The sequence below is a fragment of the Rhyacophila brunnea genome, unplaced genomic scaffold (assembly GCF_057557595.1).
Source record: "Rhyacophila brunnea isolate RB1 unplaced genomic scaffold, BYU_Rbru_1.0 scaffold_7, whole genome shotgun sequence".
Taxonomy (NCBI): Eukaryota; Metazoa; Arthropoda; class Insecta; order Trichoptera; family Rhyacophilidae; genus Rhyacophila; species Rhyacophila brunnea.
Genome location: NW_028233339.1, coordinates 6103421 through 6117988, shown reverse-complemented (window position 1 = coordinate 6117988; position 14568 = coordinate 6103421). Strand labels below are relative to the sequence as shown.

The 14568-nt window shown below is 40.9% G+C and overlaps 2 protein-coding genes across 2 annotated transcripts in view; one reads left to right on the top strand and one right to left on the bottom strand.

The window, feature by feature from the left end:
- Positions 1 to 3895, bottom strand: part of LOC147064411 (uncharacterized) — a 39060-nt gene extending 35165 nt beyond the window's left edge. Inside the window, exon 1 of the mRNA XM_085957935.1 lies at positions 1601 to 3895. Coding sequence (XP_085814061.1) covers positions 1706 to 2341 — 636 coding nt within the window. The 5' untranslated portion in view covers positions 2342 to 3895 and the 3' untranslated portion in view covers positions 1601 to 1705. The remainder of the gene's footprint in view (positions 1 to 1600) is intronic.
- LOC147064410 (NIF3-like protein 1) overlaps positions 1 to 10460 on the top strand; it is a 39618-nt gene extending 29158 nt beyond the window's left edge. The window contains exons 5-6 of the mRNA XM_085957934.1: positions 8854 to 9047; positions 9904 to 10460. Coding sequence (XP_085814060.1) covers positions 8854 to 9047; positions 9904 to 10088 — 379 coding nt within the window. The 3' untranslated portion in view covers positions 10089 to 10460. The remainder of the gene's footprint in view (positions 1 to 8853; positions 9048 to 9903) is intronic.
- The last annotated feature ends 4108 nt before the right edge of the window (positions 10461 to 14568 follow it).

Genomic DNA, 14568 nt, shown 5'->3' with positions numbered 1-14568 from the left:
TCGTAATTGTATATTTTATAAGATATTAGTGTCGGGACTTATTTTATTCACATAGTGTTTAACTTATTTGACTTTTTGTGTTATATCTTTTTATAATAAGTCAAGTTTCTGGGATATTTGAACTTTTTTACATATAAACCTTTTGATCTTCTTTATAATCAAAATGGAAGGAACACAAAGTTCATCAGAAAATGCCGAACAGGTCGAAGATTTGATGTACAGGGTTGGCATAACTGTTGAATCGGATGATAGTGATTTTGATGTCGATTTGGATGAAGAGGAACAAGATCCCAGTGCATATGAAGCTGCACAAATTGATGAATCTGTACCGGCTGATGAATCTGTTCCAGTTTTCGAATGGGAAACCGATGATTTTGTCCCCAAAATAAATTCATTTGATAGCTCGAGGTCAGGAGCGGACATAGAAAATGTTGATAGCAGAGAATCGGAGTTTTTCAAGCTGTTCATAACCAGCACGCTTATGAATTTCGTTGCCATGGAAACCAATAAACAATACCAATACGTCAAAAATCACTGCAATAAGTTGAGTTGGAGATTGAAACAATGGGTAGACGTAACAGTAGGAGAATTGTACCTCTTTTTGGCAATATGTCTTTTGATGGCCTGTAATTCGAGAAATAAAATACAAGATCACTGGTCTACAGATATTTTACTATTTTCTCCGATTTACTCAGATACGATGCGCCGCAATAGATTTCAAATCATTCTTCGCATGCTCCACTTTTGTGACAATACGCAACAAATAAGTGGGGACAAGATTTTCAAAATTAGATTCCTAGTGGACTATTTCAAAAAAAAGTTTGCGGAGTGCATGTATCCTTACATGAATGTGTGCATCGATGAAAGTTTGCTACTTTTCAAAGGCAATTTGTCATTTCGCCAGTATATCCCATCAAAAGCAAGCCGTTTTGGCATTAAATTTTTTGTGATATGTGACTGTGCCACCGGATATGTACTGAATTTTATTGTGTACACTGGAAAAACCACCGAATATGTAACACACATGCACATGGGTATTTCAGGAAGTGTAGTCTTGACTCTCATGGAACCATATTTGGACAGGGGACATACCCTGTACGTAGACAATTGGAATACTAGCCCAATTTTGTTCCAAAAACTACATGACCGGAAAACGAATGCTTGCGGCACTGTAAGGAGAAACCGAAAGGGATTGCCAAAGCATACGGAGAAATTGAAAAAAGGAGAAATGAAAGCTTACCACACAGACACTATTTCGGCACAAATCTGGAAAGATAAAAGGGAAGTGTCCATGCTGACGACTCTTCATCCTGCCCAGCTCACCGACACAGGCAAAAGAACGTATCGGAATGAACCGATAATAAAACCGGAATGTGTCCAAGATTACAATAAAAATATGGGTGCAGTTGACAAATCAGACATGGTTTTGTCAAGTGTACACTCGACGCGCAAAACAATGAGGTGGTACAAAAAAATGTTCTTCTATCTAATCGACCTCTCACTGTTGAACAGCCATATACTGTTTTGTCAAAAAACTGGAAAACGTGTACCGTTGGCACAATTTCAATTAGAGGTCATTCGACAATTAATTAACGAATACAAACGTTATCACCGGCCTTCTGCGCACTCTGAAGCGGAGATGGCAGGCCGTGATAACGTCAAGGTCAAAGCGGGGGTGGGGGACAGAAACGCACGGGGTATTTGGTCAAGGCTGGTTTATTTCATCGTATTGCAGGGTAGTCGTTACAGATACGATACAGGTTATTGTCGTCGTTGGCGGTCGGTTGGTAATTGGCGGGCTGCAACGTGGTGTCGCGGGCTTGGCTGCTGGGGCTTCGCATCCGAGGCGATGCTCGCTGTCCGATGGGAGATAGGGTCGGGGCTTGCGGCTTGGCGTGCTGCCGATGTCAGATGTGGTCTTTTTGGCGGGCTGTCCGGAATGCTGGCTTGGCTTCGCGTCCGAGGCGAGAAGAGATTTTGCGGTCGATGCTGTTGGTTCGGCGGTTGATGTAAGAGAGATGCTGGCTGGTCGACGTATCAGGCAAGAGAGAGCTTTCGCGCCCATCCAGATCCAACTGCCAGATTCGCGGCGTCCTGTTTTATCCGTCGGTCGGGAAGCTCCCTGTTTTACCGACGGATTGACTAGTGGCGGCGCGAGCGGCCGTTTTTGATAGACCGCGTCTGTTTTGGCGGGAATTTGACGAATTTGAATTTCAAGGAGACGGGTTCCGCTCGGCCGAGGGTTGCGATCACCGCGAAGAGTGGACGTAGGCTGTGGTATTTTGGGAAATATGATGGTTCGGTCCGCCCTTTGAGGTAGTCTCCTGTGGGAGACTTTCATCTGGTATCAAACGACCTCTCCGGGAAACGACCGAACCGTCGTCTTTTCCATCAGCCTACCGTCGCTTGTCCTTGGGGCCGGTTCACCTCTGTGCGGCTTTGACGCGTCCGATGGTCTTGGCGTGCTTGAGGCTCTTTCGTGTCAAAACTGCTGAGGTTTCCACTTCCACATGGTGGTTCCCTCGAATCGACCAGCTCATCGCATCCTTGGGCCGTCGAAGAGTGAGGTGGGACCTGTTGCGCCTGCTAGTCGCCGCCATTGTGTGACTAGAGACCAGGGCACCAATCTCAGCTTCCTCGTGAGGTTTTCGCGGAGGTGTCAGACATGTCAGTCAGGGACACTCCGTGATAGCGCCGGTTCCAAGAATAGACGTCTGGTGATGGGGTCTGGTGTTGGAAGTGGGATCTTGAGTTCTTGAGCGTCGTCTTCTCGCACGTCCAAGGCGTCGAAGCGGTTTGGCCATAGGTGTCGTAGTTTTAAGGCGGGCGTGACATCCTCGCTGGCGTCGGATGTTTGTCGATTAATGCTGGGGGTCTTGCTGTGTCCCTGGAATCTTGGCTTCCGCTTCAGTCTTCTTGGTCCCTCAGGTTGCAGATCCGATGTAGCCTTGGGCCGTCGGCGATTGAGGCGGTGTCTGATGTATCTGCTGGTCACCGCCGGTTGGGCAACCAGAGACCAGGCGACCAACCTCGGTCTGCCGTAAGGTATATCACGAAGGTGCCGGGCGTCGCGCCGGGGCACTCCGTGATAACGCCGGTGCCAAATGGTAAGCGGCTGGTTATGGGGTTTGGTACTGAAGCTTGACCTTGGGTCTTTGCGAGGAGTGTCGTCTTCCAGTGCGTTAAGACTCGCTAGGCTTGATAAGGCTAGTGGTTATGCTAGGCGAGACATCCGCGCTGGTGGCAGATGTTTCGCCTGGGTTTGAGGTACGAGCGCCGTTGGCTGGCACCTCGCTGTGCTGGGTGACGTCGGTCACGAAGAGCGTCGGCGTCGGTAGCCGGGGCATCTCCGTGTAGCATCGCGACGCCGTTGGCCATGACATCTTACGTATTCCTCCGTGGGCCAGGGTCGACGGATGATACCGCTGGTCGGAGGAACATAACGATGCTGCTGTCACGTCTTGCGATGGAGCCGATGTCCATGCTGATTTGCTATCCAGGCTGTTGCTTCTGTCAGGCGCCACTGGTGTGCTGAATTCCAGGTTTCGGGACCACGCGGTTTTTTGCGCGGTCCCCCAGCAGTGTCTGGCTAGGCTTTCTACATCGAATGAACTCGCGGGAGTACGTTCCGCGCGATCTCGTGCGTCATTTCCGCTGCGAGAAACGCATCGCCGCGTGTCTCGATGTCGCGATTGCACGCGCGAAACAAGGTCAATTTGACATTGTGACTACCGGCCGTGTGTTTCTCCCCCGGTAGAGTGAGTACTCGCAAATGTCACTGTTTGAGGAAGTTCACAGTTGTACTCACTCTGCTGGCGTATCTCAGGGTCGATGCTGGCTCCGGTGGACACAATCCTGCCCACAAGCCCCACGCTATGGGCGTCAACTTATCACCGGCCTTCTACGCGCTCTGAAGCGGAGATGGCAGGCCGTGATAACGTCAAGGTCAAAGCGGGGGTGGGGGACAGAAACGCACGGGGTATTTGGTCAAGGCTGGTTTATTTCATCGTATTGCAGGGTAGTCGTTACAGATACGATACAGGTTATTGTCGTCGTTGGCGGTCGGTTGGTAATTGGCGGGCTGCAACGTGGTGTCGCGGGCTTGGCTGCTGGGGCTTCGCATCCGAGGCGATGCTCGCTGTCCGATGGGAGATAGGGTCGGGGCTTGCGGCTTGGCGTGCTGCCGATGTCAGATGTGGTCTTTTTGGCGGGCTGTCCGGAATGCTGGCTTGGCTTCGCGTCCGAGGCGAGAAGAGATTTTGCGGTCGATGCTGTTGGTTCGGCGGTTGATGTAAGAGAGATGCTGGCTGGTCGACGTATCAGGCAAGAGAGAGCTTTCGCGCCCATCCAGATCCAACTGCCAGATTCGCGGCGTCCTGTTTTATCCGTCGGTCGGGAAGCTCCCTGTTTTACCGACGGATTGACTAGTGGCGGCGCGAGCGGCCGTTTTTGATAGACCGCGTCTGTTTTGGCGGGAATTTGACGAATTTGAATTTCAAGGAGACGGGTTCCGCTCGGCCGAGGGTTGCGATCACCGCGAAGAGTGGACGTAGGCTGTGGTATTTTGGGAAATATGATGGTTCGGTCCGCCCTTTGAGGTAGTCTCCTGTGGGAGACTTTCATCTGGTATCAACGTGTTGTGCCTTCCAAATCTTCAGTTAGGAAAAGACATTCAGAATTGCCATCGCATCTCACAGAGAGGCATTTTATGGCAAAATCACCTCCAAGTGCTAAAAAAGTCAAAACAATGGCAAGATGTGTGGTGTGTTTATCCAGGAAACTTCGAAGAGAATCAAGGTATGAGTGCAAACAGTGCAAAGTGGCTCTCTGCGTTGAACCTTGTTTTGAGACATACCACACGGTAGAAGACTATTAAATTTTTTTTGAATTCGTTATATTTTTATTTGGTTTTAAGACTAAAGTAGCACATTGTAGAATTACTTCTCATACATTATCACGTTCTCATCTTTACTGTGTAAGTGTTGTGACAACCCTGACGTTTTGTGAAACATTAATTGTGATTTATTTGGATAAATAACGGCGTAAATGGACACATCGTGTATTAATTTGGTAAGTCTATATGATATAGTATTAATATAAAGCCAAAAAAAGTATATTTACTAAGGTTTATTTTTTCAAAGAAAATCGCGGCCCTCCGTATATGGCCATACAAATACCTCTTGGCAGAGAACAGGTTAATGAACTCTATCACATCGCAAACCCTTGTCTGCTTCCTTATCCACTCATTCCTCTTTTTGTCCTTTCGCATTATGCCCAGCATTCACCTCTCCATACCACGTTGTGCTACTCTAAGTTTCTGGATCTCTCTTTTACTTAGGGTCCATGTTTCATACGCATATGTGATTACGGGAAGTACACACTGGTTAAACACTTTGCACTTTAGGCACAGCGAAAGGTCACTTTTGAAGACAATATTCAGGTGGCCAAAAGCACTCCAGCCTAGCTTTACTCTGCGAACAATTTTATCAAAGATACATCCATCTATAGACCCTTGTAGTCCCAGATAGATGTAGTTTTTCACCTGTTCGAGCTGAGTGCCATTGATGAGGATCTCTTTTTGGCCCGCAAAGCAGTTGAACAAGACTTTCGTCTTTGTTACATTTATTTCATGCCTACTTTGTTGCTTACTTCAGCGAGTTCCTGCATTCCATTCTGCTTTGGAGGTCTTCTGAGTCTTGCGAGAAAATTACTATGTCATCGGCAAAGCGCAGATGACTCAAATATTCTCCATTTATGGGGATCCCTTTGTCATTCCAGTCAAGTTAAGTGAATAAGTGTTCAAGGGTAGCTGTAAATAGTTTAGGTGAGATTGTATCACCTTGTCAGACTCCTTTGATGATAGGAAATCTGCGCGATTGGTTTATGGAGATTGATAGATGCTGTTGCGCTACTGTATATATTATTGAAAATATTTATATAGCGCCCGGGGATTACTTGATTTCTGAGTGCATCGAGTATTGCACATTTCTTTATGGAATCAAACGCCTTCTCATAGTCTATAAAACCCATGCATAGTGGCAGTTTGTATTCCCGGCACCGCTCTATGATTTCTCTGACGACTTGGATATGGTCCATATGCTGTATCCTCCTCTAAATCCGGCTTGTTCTCGTCTTGTACATTTTGCAGACGGTTTGAGAGAATTTTTGTGAACGTCTTGTAGAGAATATGGAGTAGACTTATTGGATGATAATTTGCTAAGTGTTCTCTGTCACCTTTTTTGTGAAGAATGACAATGCTGAATGAGAATGACAATGCTGTATAATGGTTTTGAAACAAAGTAAAAAAAATCTGTGTGGGTTTTAGCCGTCAACTATGGAATTAATTATAGATGTTTTTACAAGAAACAGTATTCAACACATTGGATGCTCTACATCAGGGGTTCCCAACCTTTTTGTACTCTAGAGCACATTCTAAAATATCGGTAGGGTGGCGGGCACCACCTATTTTTAATCGACAAACTCCTTCCATAACTTCTCATTTTCCCATAATTTATTTTCTTATATTCATAATTTATTAATAAATAATAAACACAAATATTTCAAAATAATAAAACTATTATTCAAATTGCATACACATAGAGAAATGTATTTACAAAACGTAAACAAAGTAAACAAAAAACACAAATACTAAGAAAACATTTTATAAAAAAATAGAATATCAATATGTCAATGTGATCTTTGGCATTGCATATCATTGGCCAGTGCCTCATAATTAGGAGAGTATGACGATAATCCTGTTAGCGAACAATCATAAAGATGCTCATCGGTGAGTCGAGATTTATATCTTGATTTTGTTGTTTGAAAACAATGATTCGCATAAATATGTCGAACCGAAAAATGATTCAATTTTATATGCCGCTTTTTTCAAAAATACTACTGTCACGTGCTTCGGCGTTCATCGGCTCAGTTCATGGCGTTCGTTCACTTCGGGTTTTCTGCAGGCTAGCGTGAAAATTCTGTCTGTCGAATAGTGGCGGGCACATTAGAATCGTTCCGCGGGCGCCATGGTGCCCGCGGGCACGGGGTTGGGAACCCCTGCTTTACATCAATGTTTCTTAACCTTTTTACATCTGCGGATCCAAAAAAAAAGTTCAAAAAAAGCGTGTTGCAGTGTGCGACAGGTAGTCTGCAACACTTGTTTTTTTATTTACTTAAAACTAAAGAAAACATTATTTACCAGTATGCACGTAAATTTTGTGGCAGATGGTTTGTTATTGGAGTTAAACATTTTTGATAACTATGTCATCACGAGATTTGAAAGGTTATTAGTTTGTTATTGTTTGGTGATATCATTTTTCATTAAAATATTTTTAATTGCTCTTTGTACGAGGGTGTGTCAATAATTCCTTAGAAAAAAGCATTGAAACAGTTTTTATTTTTGTATTTTTTTTTCATAATCTCCTTGGAGCTCAATACACTTGGTTAGACGTTTCTCAATTTTTTTTAAACCGTCAGAAAAATAAGTTTTCGGAAGGTCCTCAAAATAAGCATTTGTCCGATCGATGACTTCTTCATTTGAAAAAAAACGTTGTCCACTTAGCCATTTTTTTAAGTTTGGGAAAAGGAAAAAGTCACTGGGGGTTAAATCTGGCGAATACGGTGGGTGGTCGACCAATTCGAACTTCAATTCTTCAATTTTAGCCATTGATCGTAAACATGTGTGAACACGGGCATTGTCCTGATGAAAGAGGATTTTTTTCCTGTTTAAATGAGGCCGTTTTTCTTCAATTTTGTTTTTTAGCTGGTCCAATAAAGATGCATAATAATCCCCTGTTATTGTTTTTCCTTTTTCCAAATAGTCAACGAAAATAATTCCACGTGCATCCCAAAATACAGTAGCCATAACCTTACCAGCTGATTTTACGGTTTTCGCCTTCTTTGGACATGGTTCGCCTTTCGCAATCCACTGCTTTGACTGTTCTTTCGTCTCGGGAGTATAGTGGTGTATCCATGTTTCATCTACAGTCACAAAGCGACGAAAAAATTCATCCGGATTGCGTTGCATAAGCGACAACAGGGCTTTAGAGGCCACCACCCTATTGCGTTTATTGTCGACTGTGAGCAAACACGGCACCCATCTTGCAGAAATTTTTTTCATGCCCAATTTGTCATGTAAAATAGAAATGACGCTACCTTTTGAGATCCCTGTAACCTCAATTATCTCACTCAACTTTAATTTTCGGTCACTTAACACCATATCGTGGATTTTATTGATCATTTCTGGTGTAGTCACCTCTACAGGACGTCCTGAGCGTGGTTCATCCTTTGTTGATGTACGACCACGTTTAAATTCATTTAACCAGTTATAAATAGTTGCAAGTGAAGGAGCAGATATGCCGTGAACTAAATCCAACTCATTTTTTATTTCCTTTGCTGTTAACCCTTTTATATTAAAATGTTTAATAACAGCTCTAAACTCAATTTTCTCCATTTTTGTAAACAAGCAAATTTTTTTTTTAAATATACGAAAATAAAAAACAACAACCCGACCAATCTGATTGAAACTTCGCAGCATACTGAATCGGTAGTGCCGCTGCATGAAAACAAACCGCTTACAGTACTAGTCGCGCCACCTGTCGGCTTTTCTAAGGACTTATTGACCCACCCTCGTATATAGCTTTAGTGATTTACAAATTATTCGAGTTAAAAACGTATGTTTTATAAATTTCGATTTTTAATATTTACAGTGATCTTTGATTATCAAATCCTTCAGAAAGATTGTGTTTGTTCTCCTGATGAAAATAACGTTGGATATCAACGGCATATTGCATTTCTTATATAAACATACAGAAAATCTGAATAGTAATATATTATTTTCTTTGTAATTCTTAGATTATGCCAGCTGGAAAATTCCACATCCCTGGAGAGTATTGTGTCGCTGGTGAAGAATTTGACCGGTTTGCACAGCATCCGCCTGGCCACAGCGCGAGGTGCCGGTATGTCCGCTCCCATCAAATGTGTGGCTCTCTGCGCTGGCTCTGGCGCCTCCGTACTCAAAGGCGTACAGGCTGACCTCTTTTTGACAGGTACGGTTGTTGACACGATTCCACTATTTCAATTGGTGAATGCAATGCAATAATATTGTCTGCAGTGAAACACAGACTGGCTTTTAAAAGACGTTCGATTTTGATTCCTCAAATGACAATGTCACCTTAAAAAAGTGTAGAAAAAATATCTGAAGTCTAATGAAGTGTCTGCAATAATTCTATTCTTTGCCAAACCTGACTTGATATCTGCGACTAACGATTGTCTGTACAGGTTTTACTGCTGACTGCCACACTATTTAAATCAAAGTTGTTGAAGAAACTATTCTATCAAATGGAGCCTTCTGTGTTTTTCCTGTTAAAATTGCTAAAACAAGTTTCAGTCAGTCGTAGGTGCTATTTTTCTATGCAGCAAACAATGAGTAAGTAATAATGTAAAAACTTTTAACTCACCGATCTTCAGAGTTAAAATTAGTAGACTAAAAACGAACCGCATTAGCAGAATGGTTCATTAATTTGGGTAAGAAATTGATAAGAGTGGGAGGTGCGTCAAGTGAGACAAGGCAATATAACAGACACAGTGTAAACACAGTCGATGATAGCAACCATAGACAAAAACACATAAGCCCCACTTATTTTCTGCACATGAGAAGATATTGCAGCTGCACAGCTCAATGCTTTAGCGGTTCCACTATAGGAAGTCTTTTTTGATTCACTTTAATATTATGTCCAAGCTCCATCTTTAACATGTGCAATGTGTCGTTGATAATCAATGTCTGTTTACATAATATACATACTTACCTATGTAGAACATGGTGACTATATTATAATTTATTTTGCACAGGTAAAGACTAATTTTTTCACAGACCAATGAATTTGATCTTTTATTGAATTTCAGGTGAAATGCTGCACCATGATGTGTTAGATGCGGTGCACTGCGGCACGTCAGTCATCCTCACAAATCATTCTGACTCGGAGAGAGGTTTCCTGACGCAATTCCAACCGAAGCTCGAGAAAATCCTAGATAATCGGGTTAAAGTTGTAGTGAGCACTAAAGACGAGGACCCTCTTAAAACTGTTTGATTCTCACTTTTTATTTGCATTTTTATGGATTGATCATCTAAATAATGTTGAAAAATTCTTTTGGACTTGTGAGAGCAAGGCGACTTTATCTCTGTACAAATAAATTTCATAGCACCAAAGTGCAACTTACCATAATGGAATGAATTCAATTGGAAATAAAGATATTTATATCAATATAGAAGCCGGATAGCTTCTAATAATTTATTTGTTTAATTTCAAGATAATTTCTTATGCCCTACCTAGTACCTACCTACTAATTAATGACGGGCGGCTTTGGAGACTGCAAAATGGACTTGTATCTTTAAGTTGAATAGTTATTTGCTATATTCAATATGTAAAAATAAACAACTCATGTTACATTATAATACAAAACATTGTTTTTTGCCATCCGATACCTGAAAACATCCTTATAATGCTTCTACAGTTTTGTGTACTTACTTGCATTTCGATAGAGGTATAATGAATTCAGTGACGTCCCAAGACAAAATGCCGCCCCATTTTTTATCATCTTTCCATGACACCAATATCTAAGAAATGTGTTGTAGGGATACATTGCTAACAAGACCTATATACCACTAAATCTATTTTAAATGCCATCTCTGCTTCAATAGACAAATATTCCGAGTCCACGGTTTCATATAGATACATTTTAAAATACATGTATATAACAACTTCCAAAACTCATGAGTGACTGGCAAAAATATTTGGATAAATTTTAAATTAGGTTCCTAAGTGTGTACCTACCTATAATTCAAATGTAATTCGCAAATCTGCGCATGTCATTGCTGATCACCAAGGACGCGACGTCAAAGGACAACGGAAGTAAACTAGACATCGCGAACCCGACAAAAAAATTACAGTCCTGTTAACCTTTTATAGTAATTAACACACTTTGTTTCCCACAAGTGAACTGATTTTTTTAAATGGAAAGATATTTCCGTTATTACTAAGTTTAGGTACGAGGGTGGGTCAATAATTCCTTAGAAAAAAGCATTAAAACAGGTTTTATTTTTGTATTTTTTTTTTATTTCTCAACATAATTTCCTTGGAGCTCAATACACTTGGTTAGACGTTTCTCAATTTTTTTTAAACCGTCAGAAAAATAAGTTTTCGGAAGGTCCTCAAAATAAGCATTTGTCCGATCGATGACTTCTTCATTTGAAAAAAAACGTTGTCCACTTAGCCATTTTTTTAAGTTTGGGAAAAGGAAAAAGTCACTGGGGGCTAAATCTGGCGAATACGGTGGGTGGTCGACCAATTCGAACTTCAATTCTTCAATTTTAACCATTGATCGTAAACATGTGTAAACACGGGCATTGTCCTGATGAAAGAGGATTTTTTTCCTGTTTAAATGAGGCCGTTTTTCTTCAATTTTGTTTTTTAGCTGGTCCAATAAAGATGCATAATAATCCCCTGTTATTGTTTTTCCTTTTTCCAAATAGTCAACGAAAATAATTTCACGTGCATCCCAAAATACAGTAGCCATAACCTTACCAGCTGATTTTACGGTTTTCGCCTTCTTTGGACATGGTTTGTCTTCGCAATCCACTGCTTTGACTGTTCTTTCGTCTCGGGAGTATAGTGGTGTATCCATGTTTCATCTGCAGTCACAAAGCGACGAAAAAATTCATCCGGATTGCGTTGCATGAGCGACAACAGGGCTTTAGAGGCCACCACCCTACTGCGTTTATTGTCGACTGTGAGCAAACGCAGCACCCATCTTGCAGAAATATTTTTCATGCCCAATTTGTCATGTAAAATAGAAATGACGCTACCTTTTGAGATCCCTGTAACCTCAATTATCTCACTCAACTTTAATCTTCGGTTACTTAACACCATATCGTGGATTTTATTGATCATTTCTGGTGTAGTCACCTCTACAGGACGTCCTGAGCGTGGTTCATCCTTTGTTGATGTACGACCACGTTTAAATTCATTTAACCAGTTATAAATAGTTGCAAGTGAAGGAGCAGATATGCCGTGAACTAAATCCAACTCATTTTTTATTTCATTTGCTGTTAACCCTTTTATATTAAAATGTTTAATAACAACTCTAAACTCAATTTTCTCCATTTTCCATTTTTCCATTTTCCACAAGCAAATTTTTTTTTTAAATGTACGAGAAACACACAACAACCCGACCAATCTGATTGAAACTTCGCAGCATACTGAATCGGTAGTGCCGCTGCATGAAAACAAACCGCTTGCAGTACTAGTCGCGCCACCTGTCGGCTTTTCTAAGGACTTATTGACCCACCCTCGTAGCTATTTCTATATATACCTAATGATTCTCCTCGATTTGCCGCCCTCAAGCGACGCTTAATGTGCCTACCCCCACGGGACTTCACTGAATGAATTCAACATCTAAGTTTATTGGGCATGTGAAGCAGAGATTATTATACGTGGTACTGCAGAAATTTAAGTAGAAGGCGAAAATATTGGATTCAGTCATAATGTTGACGCGTTCGTCTGCCATTTTTGTTTATTTGTTGTGACCACTGACATCTAGCTAGTACAACAAATGGCCGCATCGAGCGCTTCGCACAATCTCGGCGAGCACGACAGGTAACATACTTCCAATGTCGATGGTCGACCTGTTGCACATGTTGTACAGTCGCATTCAACCAATCTGCGGAGCTCCATTTGGCAACGTTTGTTATGTGGATTAACGATGACGTCACATCAACGATTTCGACATGAGGCGAATTCTAATGTGCGAGCTGACTTAGGCTCATTCTACATGAGCTGGTAAAACACTACAGGTCATCCGCTACCAACCAACTTTTATCGAAAGGCTCCTAATTTTTATTACGCCACGGTATACACCCATAAACAGATATAGAGTTGTGGCGGATGCCGGAGGGATAAGCAAATATAGGTATTTGAAATAAATTTTATTGCAACATTTTAAGAATAATGTTGCGACCGGTCCAGGCATCAAAAATATTTTAACAGCTTCATAAATGTTATACTCTCCAGAATTAGGTTAGTGATTTGCCAAAATTTTTATTAAATTTGATTAAACTAAATTACTTTTTCATTTTTGTGGAACGAATAATATTTAGAGTCAGAACACATCTTTCCGCAATTGACTAGATTTTGGTTCTTAACTCAAAACATTTCGTAAAATGAAATCTTTATCTCTCTCGTGTGATAAAATGGCCTAATTTCTTAAAATAACATGCTTTTCTGCAGTATAGGTACCCATAATATCGACGGTGTTTTGGCCAATTGATGTAACCCTCAAATTATACGAAAATGAGTTAATGATTGGATCTCATTTTAACGACGACAGAGCAGGTTCGGGCCAAATGTTGTAAATTAAAAAAAATTATTTACCACTTTTTGGAAGGGAAACATCATTTTACATTGGTTATAGGTATAAAAAATATGACCCGGCCACTTGATGTAACTGAATGGTGTAACCCACTGCAAAGACTTTTTCTCATAAGACAATTGATGTAAGCCACAATTCTATGTTGGTTACAACATTTGCCCTGTTCGTTCATTCGGAAAGTTTATTCGCCACGTGCGGTTTGTCAAGTGATCGGAGGTGTATTACAAGTATAAGGTGTATAAAAAGAGAATATTATTTTGTTCCGGTTAATAACGCTACCCGAAAAGTTTGCCAGAATTTTTTAATAAATACTCTTAAGAGCATACTTCAGTGAAAAGGCAAATAATTTTCAACAATAGGTGCGACGAAATTTCGGACTTGCTGCCAATCGGAGAGCGATAGTAGAGCTGTGAACACGTCAATTTGTTTTGTGATGGCGTCGGGGAAATTAATTCTTAAATCGTGTAAAGATGACTAAAAAACGTTACCATTTACTTGAAAAAGAAAACATGTCAATGAATATATTATTATTATTACTAATAGAACAATACACATAACATTAAATGGACACATGTTGAATTTTTATGACAAATTATGTTTTGTTCTGTACGCGTCGTTTGCACAATCTTCGCGTCGCGTCGTCACGATCGTTTTAGACCGTGCCCCAGCTGAAGTATAAAAATAACGTTTTCTACACAATTCAAAACAAAACAGAACTTCATACAGCCAAACGATATAGTCATGGAAAACACACTCCAAAAAACAAAACATCTTTAGAGGTTTTGCACGACATTGAAATGTTTACACAACAATTATCAGCAGTTCATTCGCACTACTGTAGAGCAAGCACTACACGAAAATATTTAAATGCAGAATTGAAGAATACATCATTTGTTTACAGGTTATACAAAGACGAATGTAAGATACGCAATTTTATAACATGTTTTGAGAAAGTGTTCAAAGATGTATTTCGTACAAAGTTCAATTTAGGTATCCACCATCCAAAAAAAGACAAATAATTTAAAGAATAAAGTTATTTGGGCCTCATCTGAATGGCCAACACTAATAAGTAATTCTAGAATCAACCCCAAACCATACAACGTAATTACAATGACCCATGGAGACTTTAAAGACTATAAAAGT